General features: G+C 40.8%; 1 protein-coding gene across 1 annotated transcript in view; it reads left to right on the forward strand.

Moving 5' to 3' along the window:
• The first annotated feature begins 8,620 nt into the window (after positions 1-8,620).
• Positions 8,621-16,106, forward strand: part of ENTPD7 (ectonucleoside triphosphate diphosphohydrolase 7) — a 37,130-nt gene continuing 29,644 nt past the window's right edge. Inside the window, exons 1-3 of the mRNA XM_019636276.1 lie at positions 8,621-8,741; positions 9,022-9,124; positions 10,229-10,411. Of these exons, the coding sequence (XP_019491821.1) occupies positions 9,117-9,124; positions 10,229-10,411 (191 nt within the window). The 5' untranslated portion in view covers positions 8,621-8,741; positions 9,022-9,116. The remainder of the gene's footprint in view (positions 8,742-9,021; positions 9,125-10,228; positions 10,412-16,106) is intronic.

The following is a 16,106-nucleotide window of genomic DNA, read 5'->3' on the forward strand; positions in this document are numbered from 1 at the left end:
AGGGGATGGTCAAGATTCCTGTATTTTATTATGCAAGTAATTTAAGTTATCCTGGTGTAAACCTTTCCCATTTAGGCTAAGCCCAGGGGATCCCACTTTCCCTGACCAAACATACTCATTAAAATCTAATACCTAGGTAATCTGTCTTCCTACCAGGTCAACTGGTACCAGGTCCATTGAAACAGCTGCCAGCTTTTAAAACAACTATTCTTGCCCTAATAAAAGGAAACATGAACAAAGTACTACAAAAGCAGAGAAGAAGCACTTAAGCTGACTGGGGGAGCTCACAGAAGAGGTGACCTTTGAGCTGAGTTTTGTAGGATAAATAGTTCATTTGATAGAGAAGTGAAAGAAAATCATTTATGCAAAAGTAACATGTACAAAGCCTCAGAGAAAAGGCATAATTCAGAGAACTGTAAATATGTCGGGACTGTGGGTGAGAATACCTATCAGGGCGCTTGGAAGATGTTGGAGGCTAGATCTTATCAGGCATTATAAGCCACATATATCATCAGTTAGGAGACCATAGGTAACAATCTCCTGATTTAAATGACTTAAAAGTAAAAACAATAATGAATTTAGTCCATATGTAGGGCTGCTCCCACATTCGTTAATTTAACAGCTTAATGGTGTTATCAAGGAACCCAGGCTTTTTCTATATTTCTATTGTTATCCCCAGGCTTGTCCCCCAACCATGACTGTAAGATGGCTACAGTAGGTCCAGCATCATAGCCTTAGGACTACTTCTGGAGGTAGAAAAGGGGCCTTCACTTCTCTCTCATTATGTAAACTTCTTATTGACTTACACTCTTTTTTGGATGGCGAAAACCTTTCCCAGAAATTTCTTCCCTCCTCCTCTCACTCCTCCCAATGGCTTCCCTTTAGTATCAGTGGCTGGAATTGCATCATATGACAGGCTCAACATTTGTTGAGGGAATAGGCGATCTGATTGATTTAGAGCAATCACAGTTTATTCCCTGGGGCTGGACTGGAACCTAGCATTCTGTAAGCACATGGCCAAGCATAAGAGTGTGGTTACTCGAATAAAAAATGAGATTCTGCTAACAAGGTAGAAGAGAGATTGTTGGCTTTTTGGGTAGGCAGTCAGAATCTGCCACACCATGCGGAAGAACATGGACTATATATATCCTGTTAGGATGGGGAACCACAGTAGGGTTTTAAAACAGGAAGTCGCATGATTATATTTAACTATATCAGAATGGAGGGGTACCCAGGAGGGACATGGGTCTGGAGGTAGAGCCATAAGTTAGACAGTTTCATCAGAAGATATTGGAGAAGCTTTTAAGCACTTGAAATAAGAATACCTAGTGACTAATTGGATGGAATGGGGAAAGGAAACAGAAGGAGAGATTCTGAAATGACTTGCAGATTTCTGCTTAGGTGAATCACAGGGTATTTCATCAAAGTTGGGAATATAAACAGGCTCGGGTAGATAAGGTGAGAGTGAAGAGAATGAATTTGCTCTTGGACAATGAGGTGCCTACAAGACACATAAAGAGAGATGAGTAAACTTGGAAGGGAGAATCTAAACATTAAACTCCTTTAAAGGTTAGGGCAGGTTGGACTGCTGAATGAAGGAGAATTGATGGGAGAAATAAAGTGATGCAGACAACCGACACGTAGAGTGGGGCTGATTTGGCTGACTTTTCTCAGGGCTGGGTAGAGTCAAGACTTCTTGAGAAAATTGCAAATATAATTTAAAGACAAGCCTTTAAAAAGCAGTTAAAAACCTGTTTCGAAATACGGATTTCTATAATTTGTTTCAACATGTTGAGTTATAGCAAATGAGATGGAGAAATGATCTCAACCCATTTTTTTGGCCCTCTGACTGGAAACCTCAGAACTCAGCCCTGTGAGCTGTTAATCAGATAAACACTGCAGGATTTTGTAAAGAATCATGCTTTACAAATGCCCGAGGGCATATGGACTTAATGAAGGAAGTGTTGTCCAAACCAGACAGGCAAAGAAAGTAGAAGGAGAAGTGTTGGGATTAAAATGTAGGTTTCTTTTCTGTTTTATAACAGTAGTTATGCAATGTAAAGTAGAAGGCTTTTCAGTGCACCTTCAAGTTCTAATATAGTTCATAAACCAGATGAATTAAGTACTGTTTAAAACATAAATAGGAATCCTATTTCCATTTAAGAACACCCATTTGGTGGAACACTGGAGTTTGAAATATACATAGGTTAGACTAAGAACTGCACAGTTGGCAGGCAACTCCAAGAATTAAAAAAAAATGCAGGCCTACCTAAAGAAGCAAGAACAATCTCATATCAACAGACTATCTTTACACCTAAGGGAACTGGAGAAAGAACAGCAAAACAAGCCCAAAGGGAGTACAAGGAAGGAAATAATAAAGACCAGAGCAGAAATAAATGAAATAGAGACCAAAAAAACAATGCAAAAGATCAATGAAACCAAGAGCTAGTTTTTTGAAAAGCTAAACAAAATCAACAAAGCCTTAGCCAGACTCACCAAGAAAAAGAGAGGACCCAAATTAATAAAATCAGAAATGAAAGAGAAGTGACAACAGATACCACAGAAATACAGAAAATTGTAAGAAAATACTACGAGCAACTATATGCCAACAAATTGGACAATCTGGAAGAAATGGATAAATTTCTAGAAGCATACAATCTACCAAGTCTGAACCAAGAAGTTTTTTTGTGTTTGTTTTTGTTTTTTTAGCTGAGCCATCCTGCCGCTTGTTGGCAGCTCAGCGGCAGCTCAGCTGGGGCCGGGCATTGAACCGCTGTTGCTCAGGGGTCGCACTCTTGAGTGAGCTCTCAACCACCTGAGCCACTCGAGCGGCTCCTGAACCAAGAAAAAAACAGAAACTCTGAACAGACTGATTACTACCAAAGAAATTGAATCAGTAATCAACAAGCTTCCAACAAACAAAAGTCCTGGACCAGATGGCTTCACAGGTGAATTTTGCAAAACACTCAAAAAAGAATTAATACCTATTCTCCTCAAACTATTCCAAAAAATACAGAAGGAGGGAAGGCTCCCAAGCACATTTTATGAGGCCACTATTACACTGATCCCAAAATCAGACAAAGATATTACAAAAAAAGAAAACTACAGGCCGATATCCCTAATGAACATAGATGCAAAAATCCTCAACAAAATACTAGCAAACCGAATTCAGCATCACATTAAAAAGATCATACACCATGATCAAGTGAGATTCATTCCTGGTATGCAAGGTTGGCTCAATATCCGCAAATCAATTAACGTAATATATCACATTAACAAAATGAAAAATAAAAATCATATGATCATATCAATAGATGCAAAAAAGGCATTTGACAAAATCCAGCAGCCATTTATGATAAAAACTCTTAGCAAAGTGGGAATAGTGGGATCATATCTCAACATAATAAAGGACATATATGATTAGCCCACAACAAACATCATACTCAATGGGGAAAGGCTAAAAGCTTTCCCCTTAAGATCAGGAACAAAACAAGGCTGCCCACTTTCACCACTTTTATTCAGCATAGTTCTGGAAGTTCTAGCCACAGCAATCAGACAAGAAAATGAAATAAAAGGCATCCAAATTGGAAAGGAGGAAGTAAAATTGTCATTATATGCAGATGACAGGATACTATATAGAGAGAATCCCAAAGACTACACCAAAAAACTGTTAGAACTGATAAATGAATTTAGTAAGGTAGCAGGATACAAAATAAACATTCAGAAATCAGTTGCACATGTATACACCAATAATAAACTATCAGAAGAAGAAATCAGGAAATCAATCTCTTACAATTACTTAAAAAACAATAAAATACCTAGGAATAAATTTAACCAAAGAAGTAAAAGATCTGTACTCAGAAAATTATAAGACATTGAAGAGAAAAATCAAAGAAGATACAAATAAATGGAAATACATACCATATTCATGGATAGGAAGAATTAATACAGTTAAAATGTCAATACTACCTAAGGCAATATATAGATTCAATGCAATTCCTATCAAACTACCAAGGACATTTTTCTCAGAAATGGAACATATAATCCTGAACTTTATATGGAACCATAGAAGACCCCCAAATAGCCATGGCAATCTTGAGAAATAAGAACTAAGTGGGAGGTATCACACTACCCGACATCAAATCATACTACAAGGCTACAGTAATCAAAACAGTATGGTACTGGCATAAAAACAGACACATAGACCAATGGAACAGAATAGAGAGCCCAGAAATAAACCCATCCATATACGGTCATTTAATCTATGACAAAGGAAACAAGCATTTNTAAAGATAGTCTATTTAATAAATGGTGCTGGGAAAATTGGACTGACACGTGCAAAAAAATGAAAATGGACCACCTACTTACACCATATACGAGAACAAATTCAAAATGGATTAAAGACTTAAATGTAAGACCTGAAACCATAAAACTCCCAGAAGAAAACATAGGGAGTAAATTTGCAGACATTACCCTCAGTAATATTTTTACTGATATATCCCCTCGGGTAAGGGAAATAAAAGAAAAAATAAACATATGGGATTACATCAAACTTAAAAGTTTTTTCACAGCAAAGGAAATCATCAATAAAACAAAAAGGCAGCCTACTAAATGGGAGAAGATATTTGCCAACAATCTATCTGATAAGGAGTTAATATTCAAAATTTATAAAACATTCAACTCAACACCAAAAAAACGAACAACCCAATTAAAAAATGGGCAGAGGATATGAAGAAACATTTCTCTAAAGAGGACATACAGATGGCCAACAGGCATATGAAAAAATATTCAACCTCACTAATCATTAGAGAAATGCAAATAAAAACAATGAGATACCACCTCACCCTGGTCAGAATGGCTATCATCAATAAATGAACAAACAACCAGTGCTGGCGAGGTTGTGGGGAAAAGGGAACCCTGGTGCACTGTTGGTGGGACTGCAGATTGGTGCAGCCACTATAGAAAACAGTATGGAGATTTCTCAAAATATTAAAAGTAGAACTACCTTATGACCCAGCAATTCCACTCCTGCGTATTTATCCAAAGAAATAGAAAACACTAATTCGAAAAAATATATGCACCCCTATGTTTATTGCAGCGCTATTTACAATAGCCAAGACTTGGAAACAACTGAAATACCCATCGGTAGACGACTGGATTAAGAAACTGTGGTACATTTATACAATGGATTATTACTCCACTATAAAGAAGAATGAAATTGTGCCATTTGCAATGACATGGATTGACCTAGAGCATATTACGCTAAGTGAAATAAGTCAGACTGAGAAAAACAAATACAGTAAAATCTTGGATTGTGAGTAACTTGGTTTGCGAGTGTTCTGCAAGACAAGCAAACATTTCTAATACCTTTTAACTTGGTAAAAGCGATGTCTTGCAATACGAGTAGTTTGTTTCCGGAACGAATTATGCTCACAAACCAAGGTATTACTGTACCATATAATATCACTTACATGTGGGATCTAAAGAACAGAATAAATGAACAAAGAAAACAGAAATAGACTCAGACATAGAAAAAAAACTGATGTTTGCTAGATGGGAGGGGTGTGGAGATGGGAGAGAAGGTGAAGGGATCAGAAAATACAAATTGGAAGTCACAAAATAGTCACAGGGGATATGAAATACAGTATGGGGAATATAATCAATAATGTAAAGATTATGTAGGGTGCCAGATGGGTACTGGACTTAACAGGGGGATCACTTCATAGATTGTGTAGATGCGTGAAAACTGCGCGATACTCCTGAAGCTGATGTAGAATAATATTGAATGTCAACTATAATTATATATATATATATATATATATATATATATATATATATATATAGTCACGGGATGTAAAGTACAGCATAGGGAATGTAGTCAATGGCACTGAAACAGCTATATATGATGTCAGAGGGGTAGTAGATTGAGGGTGTTATCACTTTGTGAGGGGTGTAAATGTCTAATTATTACATTGTTTTGTACACCTGAAACCAAAAAACAAAAAGAATTAAAAAGAATTATTCCAAAACACTTGTTGAGTTTTTCCATGTCTACCTTGTCCCAGGCACTGAACTGGGTTCTGGAATAATAGAATTACCTTATATTTATATAACTTTGTGGTTAATCCTAACTTTATGCAACTATTCTACTCAATGTAGCTTCTGTAGCGTTCAATGTAACACTTGAAGCAAAGTAGGGGTTGAGGGACAGAGAAGAAAACAGAACTGAGAAGTGAAGGAGAAAGGCAAGTGAGGAAGCCCAACTAGTTTGGAGGGTAAACACAATACAGTTGATCCTTGAACAATCTGGGGATTATGGACGCCCACCCTGTGCAGTCAAAAATTAGCATATAACTTTTGACTCCCCCCAAACTTAACTACTAATAGCCTACTGTTGACCAGATGTTTTACCAATAACATAAACAGTTGATTAACACATTTTTTAGTATATGTATTATATACTACTGGATTCTTGCAATAAAGTAGTTAGAGGAAAGAAAATGTTTTGTAAAAAATCATAAGGGAGAGAGGCTGGCCGAGTGGCTCAGTTGGTTAAGAGCTTGCTCAAGAGTTTGAGCTCTGAGCAACAGCGGTTCGATGCCCAGCCCGAGCTGAGCAGCCACTGAGCTGCCAACAGGTGGCAGGATGGCTCAGCTTAAAAAAAAAATCATAAGGGAGAGAAAATACATTTACAGTACTGTACATATTTATTGGAAAAAATCCACAAGTGGACCAGTGCTTCAAATTTGTGCTGTTCAAAGGTCAACTGTAGTCACATGACAGTGAATATGCAAACTGGACAATGGCCAGACCATATATGACAATTAGAACTCTGACTCACAACCTCTGCAGCAGTCAGGCCAGAACTCTTGACTCATCAATGACAGTCAGCTTCCTTATTTTTTGCCCTTTCCCAACTGAGGACCAACTAGAGCAGTGGTTCTCAACCTGTGGGTCGCGACCCGTTTGGGGGTCGAACGACCCTTTCATAGGGGTCGCCTAAGACCATCGGAAAACAAAAAGACACTTACATTATGATTCATAACAGTAGCAAAATTACAGTTATAGAGTAGCCACGAAAATAATTTTATGGTTGGGGGTCACCACAACATGAGGAACTGTATGAAGGGGTCGCGTCATTAGGAAGGTTGAGAACCGCTGAACTAGAGAAAGCCAAATACGAGTATGTTTCCCCAACACAATTACTAAGATGCCTTGCTCCTGGTTAGTTTGCTTCCAGCTTCCCCATGCTAATACTCTCAAATCAGGGCATACATGAAACCTTCCTCCATCCTTTCTTTTTCACTTTAAGCTTTCCCACTCCCGTGAGAGCCTTTGAGTCTGCCACATGGAAGTGATGGTGGCTGACTGCCTTGTTATAGCAGGCATAGAATACACAGCCTCGTTTGGTTCTCATTTGGGTGGTCTTCATTTATTTCCACAGTCATTCATTCACTTATATATCATGTATTAGTTTTAATTTATGTGCCAGGCAGTGCTCAGCATTGATGTGGAAGCAGATAGTCGTAGTCCTCAAGGATATTCTATCCGCACAGACACATAAATATAATTGTAATTCAGTGTGGTAAGCGAAACAATAGGCATATATAAAGGGGGTGTAGGTCAAGTAAGGCTTTTAGGGGACGTGACCCTTAAGCCCAGTGTAAAGGGATGAGTACCAGTTGGCCCAGCTAAGACTCAGGGAAGGATAGTCAAGGCAGGTGGAGACGTGGGGGGGTTAGAATGAGCAAAGCCTAAGAGGGCAGAAACCAGAGGTGCGTCGCTGGAGCATTAGGCGGGAGGGGAGGAGCAGCAGCAGATGCTGCACGGGCGGGTTGTGGACGGCCATGAATGTGCCACGTTTATAAGGACTTGGACTTTACCCTCTCCAAGCAGCTCCCTCCTATAATGCAAAGGAGAGAAGCGGCTGGGTTAAGCAAGGAAAACAGCATTAGGAAACATTATCTTTGTGGGCATTGCTGTAAGGTCCGGGAGGGCAGGGACACAGCCGCTCACAATGTCTGGCGCACAGTAGACGTTCGATGAATGGTGAATGAATGGATATAAGCGCTTCCGTGTAGACGTCACTGTCCCCAGTTGATATGTTTTCCTTATGGGACAAGACAATGAGGCCGGGGCATCAGTTTGGTAGGCTATTCTAGAGAAGGAGCGAGGTGGGAGTACTAGCATTCTGGCGGGCGCGGTTAGTGGACACAAAATCTCCAATAGATTATGGGCAAGGGATGCACTTCTGTCGCAGACACCCCGAGACCCACCCACCGGAGCCGCTCTGTCCTAAAAGCGGACGAGGAGAAGGCAGCAGGCGGAGAATTGGCCCCGCGGAGGAGGCAGCAAGGGAAGGGTACCCCAAAGCAGCTCTGCAACGCTTACCTGTGTGTGCACCCACCGCCGGCCCCTCCAGGCGGAGCCACGGTACGATGCCCCTCTGGATTGGACGCGCTCGAAATCCTAGGGCGGGCATTAGAGGCCGAATGCTCTTGAGGATTGGCCACCTTGGCGGATGGACGTGCGGCTGTCGGAGCTGGTTCGCTGGGGCTCCGGCTGGATGGAGGGCGGGTCCCTCTCCGCGGGTCCCCTGTCAGTCATTGGCTCCCTGCGGTTTCCTTGGGGACGTGGCGCCGCCGGCGGCTTAGGCCTCCTTCCGGCTGGGCTGAAGGCCATGGAGAGTCGCACTGGACCCAGTGGAGAGGTGCTGAGGTAGCCGGCGGGCTACTCGACCGGTAAGTGTAAGTGCTGGAGGGCTGCGGGGCCGGGAGGGACAGGATGGGCAGCGGAGACCGCCGCCTGGGGACTGCTGGTTCCTTGAGGACATCGCTGGCCTTCAACTCCCGGTCCCCAGGGAGCCAGCGTAGGGTCCGCTGGGCCCCAGGAACAAGAGCGGACGGATCGGGAGTGGGAGCCTGGGGAGTGTGGATGGGCGCCGTGGCCTTCTCGTGGAGGTCTGGTCTCGTGGGCACTGTTGGAGGTAAGCCTGAAACCTAACCCACCAACTCTTTCTAGGCTGCAGGCTTAGGAGATGCCTGGGACGAGGAGACCACCTTCTCAGGGCAAAAGGAAAAGGAGGTGACAGGCATTGAGACCACTGAAGGGAACCCATGGCTAGGTAAGGCTGCACACTTTCTCCTCAGCTGGAGGCTCGGTGGGGGGTGGCAGACAGGTTGAGAGGTTGTTACAAGTGAGGATTGTCCTAGGGCTGCATCAGGACTTTGCATTTGGACAGATGGACGCAAAGATCGAAGTTGCATTATTTTGAAGGCAGATAGATACAACAGTAATTTCCAGCCCATAACCCTGGCTCACTTCAGTGCCAGCTAGCTAAGCTCTGAAAAGTGCTAGACTGTAATGTTCTTTCAAATTTCCATTTGAGTGAGGCCAGTTGCCCCTTGAGGAGGTTAAACAAATGTGTTTTTTTTCAATGAACTTTGAAAACATACTGCAGTGCTTTTGAATCAATATAGAAAATGAACTTCACAGTTGAATACACTTACCATACATTATAATACTCTGAAGCTGTCAGAAAAGATTAACGTGGATCTGTGGACATGGGACAGCCAAATAGAGTTAAGTGGGGAAAGATGCAGAACAGTAACTATCAAGTGAAACCAAAGGAACAGAGATACACACACGGATATATTACCATAATGATATATATCTATGCTTGTGTATGCATAGAATATCCCTGGAAAAATACATAGAAATTGGGTAGCAGTGGTTGCCTTTGAGAGGGAAATGGTGGGGTTAGGGCAAAAGACTCACTTTCTACTTAGATAGCCTTTTAAACTGATTCTTTTTATACCATGTGCATATATTACCTGTTAAAATATTTTAAAACATCAGTTGAGTAAATTTTCTGACTATCCAGTTTTTTGACAGCATTCTTGGTGGAAATGTTGTAGTTACTATGATTCTTCACTGTTATGAGCTTGCCCAGGGAGACTGGTGATCTTTTTATTAACATAAGATTAATTCTTTGAATTGCACCTCGAAGTATAGACTTTGGAAAAGATCAGATAAGCTTTTCTGATTTATATAGTAGAAGCACCATGAACCATATAGGTCCTTTTCTAAAATTTGAGACTAAAAGAACATTTAAATGTCTCGTGGAATGAATTTTTGCCTTTATTACAAAGGGTTTAACCCAGTTTAAAAAGTATTTTTTAGTAATGAATTTTAGAGACTTTTCTTACTACTGTTTGTCTCATTTCAGGATCAGTTTTTCCTACCTCTGCCCAGCCTGGTGGTATTTTACTGTGCCCACAGTGAGCCCATTTCCCCGTCAGCGAGTGGCATTCCTAGGACTCTTCTTCATATCCTGTCTCCTTTTGCTTATGTTGATCATGGACTTTCGACATTGGGGTGCCTCATTACCACAAGATAAGCAATTCGAAAGGTGAGTCAGTTTTCAATCACTTTGATCAGCTGATTTGCATCGAAGTCATAAATATTTTCATAAGCTGTTTAACACATTACTTACTACCTTTGACCCTTTGGGAGAATACTGCACTTTTATTCGTAAAATTGCATACCACTTACTACGTAAAGATCATGGCAATGTTCAATTTTGATTCAGGAATGATGTTGCTGTGTTTTAATCATGAAAGGCATCTTTTTGTTTCCTTTTTTCGATAGACTGACTGGGTGCATAAATGTTTAGGATTGTTATGTACTCGTGATGAAGTGACCCTTTTGTCATTGTTAAATGACTCTCTTTATCCTTGATTATGTTATTTGCTTTGAAATCTACTGGTCTTGTATTAATATAGGTATTTAAACTTTCTTTTTATTAGAGTTAGTGTGTAGATGGTTTTGCATCCTTTCAGTTTTAGCCCATTTGTGTCTTTATATTTAAAGTGGGCTTCTTGTAGGCAGCATTTATCTAACTTGACAGTGTCTGCCTTTTATTTGGGGTGTTTAAGCCATTTACATTTAATGTAGTTATCAATTATGTTTAGGTTTAAATCTGTCTGTTTTCTGCTTGTCACATCTGTTCTTTGTTCATTTTTCCTCTTTTTTCTCCCTTTTGAATTGAGTACACTTTTTTTTTTTTTAAGATTTTTATTGGGGAATTGGGGGATGGGAACAGCGCTGGGGAATTGGGGAAGGGGAACAGACAAGTTGCTGTTGTTTTGTTCTTCAGTCTAGTTGTGGAGGATGTTGCTTCACTGGCCCAAGTTGGCACCATCATTGCGCTCTTCCCGGGTGAGGCAGATCAGTCCCCAGCTTCTGGACGGCCGCTCACGCTGGCTGCTGGCTACACACGGTAGCCCATGGCAACCCACTGCAGCAGGGGCTGCAGCCTACGCCGTCGCCGGCGACTCACGGCAGCCCAGCTCCAGGCTGAGCTGTTGTTCAGCATCTTAGCTGTGGAGGGCAGTGTCACTGGCCCTCATATGTGGGATCTGAACCGGGGCCCTCTGGCGTCCCAAGCCAGCTCTTAACCAACGTGCCACTTGGCCGGCCCTGAGTACATATTTTTATGATTCCATTTTGTCTCCTTTGTTGCCTTATCAGGTATAACTCTTGTTTTTATTTTTTGAGTGGTTGCTTTAGGGTTTAGGGTTTATAGTATTCATCTTTAACTTACCACAGTCTACTTCAAGTAATGTCATACCTCTTCATGCATAGTATAAGAACCTGTCAACAGAAATGTATACTTTCATTCCTCCCTTTCCCTTTGGCCTTTGTGCTATTGCTGTCATACATTTTACTTCTCCATAAATTATAAGCGCCACCATATATGGTTCTTATTTTTGCTTTAAACATTCAATTATCTTTTAAAGAGGTTTTAAAAATAAGAAAAAAAGGCTTGTATATTTACCATTTCTGAGCCTCTTCATTCCTTTGTGTAGATTCGTATTTCCATCTTGTATCATTTTCCTTTTGCCTAAAGGTCTTCCTTTAACATGTCTAGTAGTTTGAGACTGTAGTTGGTGAATTCTTTCAACTTTCATATGACTGAAAAAGCCTTTATTTTGCTTTTCTTTTAAAAGATGTTCATTGGGTATAGATAGATCTCTTGGTTGATCTTTTATTACGTTAAAGATGCACTCCACTGTCTTCTGGCTTGTATTGTTTCTGAGAAATCAGCTCTCTCATTCTTATCTTTGTTCTCTCTGTATATAATGCATCCTTTTCCTCTGGCTACTTTAAAGATTTTCTCTTTATCAGTGGTTTTAAGCAATTTGATGATGTTGTTTGTTGGTGGACTTTTCTGCATGATTCTTGTGCTTGTGATTGTTGATTCTTATATCTATAGATTTATAGTTTTTAACAAAATCTGGACAAATTTTAACCATTATTTCTTTTTTTTTCTTTTTTAAAGATTTTTGTTGGGGAATTAGGGAAGGGGAACAGTGTTGGGGAATTGGGGAAGGGGAACAGCCAAGTTGTTGTCCTTCAATCTCAGTTGTGGAGGGCGCAGCTAGCTCAGCTTCAAGTCCAGTTGTCATCGGGCCGCCTTTTGGCAGCTCAGGGCCACTCAGCTCAAGGTGCCATGTTCAATCTTAGTTGCAGGTGGGCATAGCCCACCATCTCACTCAGGAGTCGAACCAGCAACCTTGTTGTTAGGTTCACGTGCTCTCACCACCTGAGCCACCCTGCCACCTGTTGGCAGCTCAGTGGCAGCTCAGCTTGGGTGCAGCTCACTGGCCCATGTGGGAATCAAACTGGCGACCCTGTTGCTCAGAGCTCCGTGCTCTTAACTAACTGAGCCACTCGGCCGGCCCTCAACCATTATTCCTTAAAATACTTTTTCTGTCCTCTCCCGCTTCACCTTTGGCATCTCCAAGCACATATGTTTTGAGCCATGTGAAGTTTTTCCACAGCTTACTGATGCTCTATTCATTTCTTTCAGTCTTTTTTCCCCTCTGTTTCTTTCTGGATATTTTATATTGCTACACTTTCTAGTTCACTAGTATTCTCTTCTGTAGAGTTTAATCTGTTAATTCCATCCAGTGAGAGCTGAATAAATACCTTTTTTTTTTTCACAGAAAATACATCTGAATTATTTGATATAGTTTTAATACCTTACCAGTTGCATAGAGGATCTACATTCCTTTATAACAGTGATTCATTTTGCTGTTAGTTTCTGATTAGGCTACAAAATGACATGATGACATGTTATGTTCATCATCTTCAATATGATTTTCTCTTTTTTGCTTCATATATATATATATATATATATATATATATATATATATATATGTTAGGAGGCTTTGGGCTGCAAGTAACAGTCATACTGACTGAAATAATAAGGAAGTTTATTGGCTCATAACTAGAAGTCCAGAGGTAGAGGGACCACAAGTTCAATACTGGCTGGCAGGACGGGAGTCTGTGTCTGTGTTGTCTACAGTGTCACCTTACTTAATGTTGCAAAATAGCAGCCAGTAGCAACAAGGGCTACATGCATCCTCATTCCCGTTCTGTAGGTGAAAAACAGGCCTTCCATGCTCTCTTATCGGAATGAAGAAGATCCTTCCCAGAAACCTCTAGTAACCCTTTCCTTGAATCTTTTTCGGTTAGAATTGGGACACGTGCCTACTCCCCTTAATATTTCTGGGTTGTTCTGTCCCCAGAATTTTTCATGTCCCTATGACTTTGGTCATTCATTCACCCATTCATTCGACACACATTTGTGCTGGGTGATATAATAGGCACAAGGACATGGAGACTTGGGTACCCCTTCTTGACAAGTTTATGTTTTCCACCTGTACTCTAGCAGTGCTGAAGAGTACGGGCTTCTTTTGACTCTTCCTTTCCAGAAGAGGAAACACTTGTTTAGATGACTATAGTTGTCAACAATCGGCTTTAAGAAGCTTGTTAGCTTTAGAAAACTAAATCCATAATTTGAGTTTCCTCAATGCTCACTGGGATTTTTTTGACAGACCTATGCGTAGTTTCCCACTGGAAGACAGCATGGGCTAATTATGGCATTCTATGCAGGTTAATATGGCTAGAGTGAAGACTGTTACAGAGTTAGTAGTGAGCCATATAGCTGGAGAGGTAGATTAGGCTGGACCTGTTAAGCCATTGTAGGAGGTTTAGATATCCTAAGGGCAGAGGAAAGGCTTTGAAAGGCCTTGAAGGATGATATGGTTTGCTTTTTAAAGAAAGCTTATTTTGGTGGCATTGTAGAGAATGAATTGGAGGGGAATAAAAATGAAAGCAGGGAGATGAACTGGAATATTACAATGGAGAGATGATGGTGGCCTGAGCTTGGGTGGCAGCAATGATGATGGGGAGAAGAAAATGCATTTGACAGATCTGTGGGAGGTAGAGTGATCTAATAGTCTGCCAGTATACCCCAGGTGGTCAGATCCATTAAATACTTGTTAAGTTGAAGTAACTGAAACAAGCTAGGTGCAGTGCTAAGGAACACACAGACTGTGCCATTGTGGTGACCTTACCAAAGTCTTGACACCCTGTAATGCTTTGGCTGAGCAGCCAGCAGCCATGTAGCCTACAAGCTTCTTGTTCTTTTCTTTTTTCTTTTTAATTAAAGTTTATTGGGGGTGACAGTGGTCACTAAAGTTATATAGGCTTCAAGTGTACAATTCTGTAATACATCATCTATATATCGCATTGTGTGTTCACCACCCAGAGTCAGTTCTCCTTCCATCACCATATATTTGATCCCTTTTACCTTCATCTACTACCCTCCTACCTCCTTACTCTCTGGTAACGACTAAACTATTGTCTATGAGTTTTTGTTCCTTTGTTTGTCTTCTTCCTTTGTTGCTTTCAGTTTTATATCCCACATATCAGTGAAATCATACAGTGTTTGACTTTTTCTGACTTATTTCGCTTAGCATAATAATCTCAAGATCCATCCATGTTGTCGCAAATGGCACTATTTCAAAAGTTATGTGCATATTGCCATAAATTACCGTATATCATTAAACTACTCATGGCAGCCTCCATGAGTCATTTAGGAAGCAAACATTTGTTGAGAGCTTGCTGTGTACATGACACTGCTAGACATGTGGGTACAAAGATGAATGAAATGTGGCCCCTGAACTTGTGGCGTTCATAATCTAGTTAGGGAGGCAGACATGAAGGAATAGTTATTTCCCAATGAGATAATGGTTTTTGTATAGCTGTGTAGAATCAGGAATAGAGAATCAGGAACTGTATGCTGCCAAGAATCCGGAACAAAGTTAAGAATCAGCAGTTAATCAAAAGAGGCCCATGAGTAAACCCAATTTGACATCACTAAGTTCATGTACAAGAGCTCCTGTACTTTACTGATAAGATAAGCTCTCACAAAGAGCCTGTTTGCTTTTATTTTACACTTTGTTTTAATTAGCTGGGTTCTTTCTTGTCTCAGAACACAGGAGACAAGAGCAAATTAGAATGGTGGTAGTGGAGAGTGTGTGATGGTCATGAGATATGGGCACAATGATGACAGTAATTAATAATATCTAACATTTTGATAGCGAGGCGAAAGAGGAAATTTATGAAATGTAGACTTACTCAAAATTTCTATAGATTGTTTCTATAGTGACAAACAATTCTACACATTTCATTAAAACTTTTATTACACAGTCTAATAATTTATGTTAAGGATGACCTGATATCAGTGGTCATCAACTTTTGTATATCTGAATTACTTGGGGACCTTTAAGAAATAGTTGGGCCTTTTCTCAAGGTGACTCTAATATGCAGCCTGGGTTGAGAACCTTTGCACTAACGTTTAGTTATAGTTATTTAGGGAGGAGGTATTATGGTGTAGGGGAAAGAGGAATGATTTTAGAGCTAATAAGCCCATCATTTGCTAGCTGGGTGTCTTGGGCAGGTGTTGTATTCTGGAATCTCATTTTCTTTATGTATAGAGGGGAGGTAGTCTTGTCTTTTGGATTAAAAGAGAGGGCCGGCCAAGTGGTGCATTGATTAAGAGCTGGCTTGAGATGCAAGCTCTGAGCAGCAGGGCCCCAGTTCAGATCCCACATTAGGGCCAGTGACACTGCCCTCTACAGCTAAGATGGTGAACAACAGCTCGACCTGGAGCTGGGCTGCCATGAGTCGCCGGTGACGGCGTAGGCGGCAGTGAGGCTGCAGTGGGCTGCCGTGAGCTAGCGTGAGTGGCT

The sequence above is a fragment of the Hipposideros armiger genome, unplaced genomic scaffold (assembly GCF_001890085.2).
Source record: "Hipposideros armiger isolate ML-2016 unplaced genomic scaffold, ASM189008v1 scaffold_28, whole genome shotgun sequence".
NCBI classification, from domain to species: Eukaryota; Metazoa; Chordata; class Mammalia; order Chiroptera; family Hipposideridae; genus Hipposideros; species Hipposideros armiger.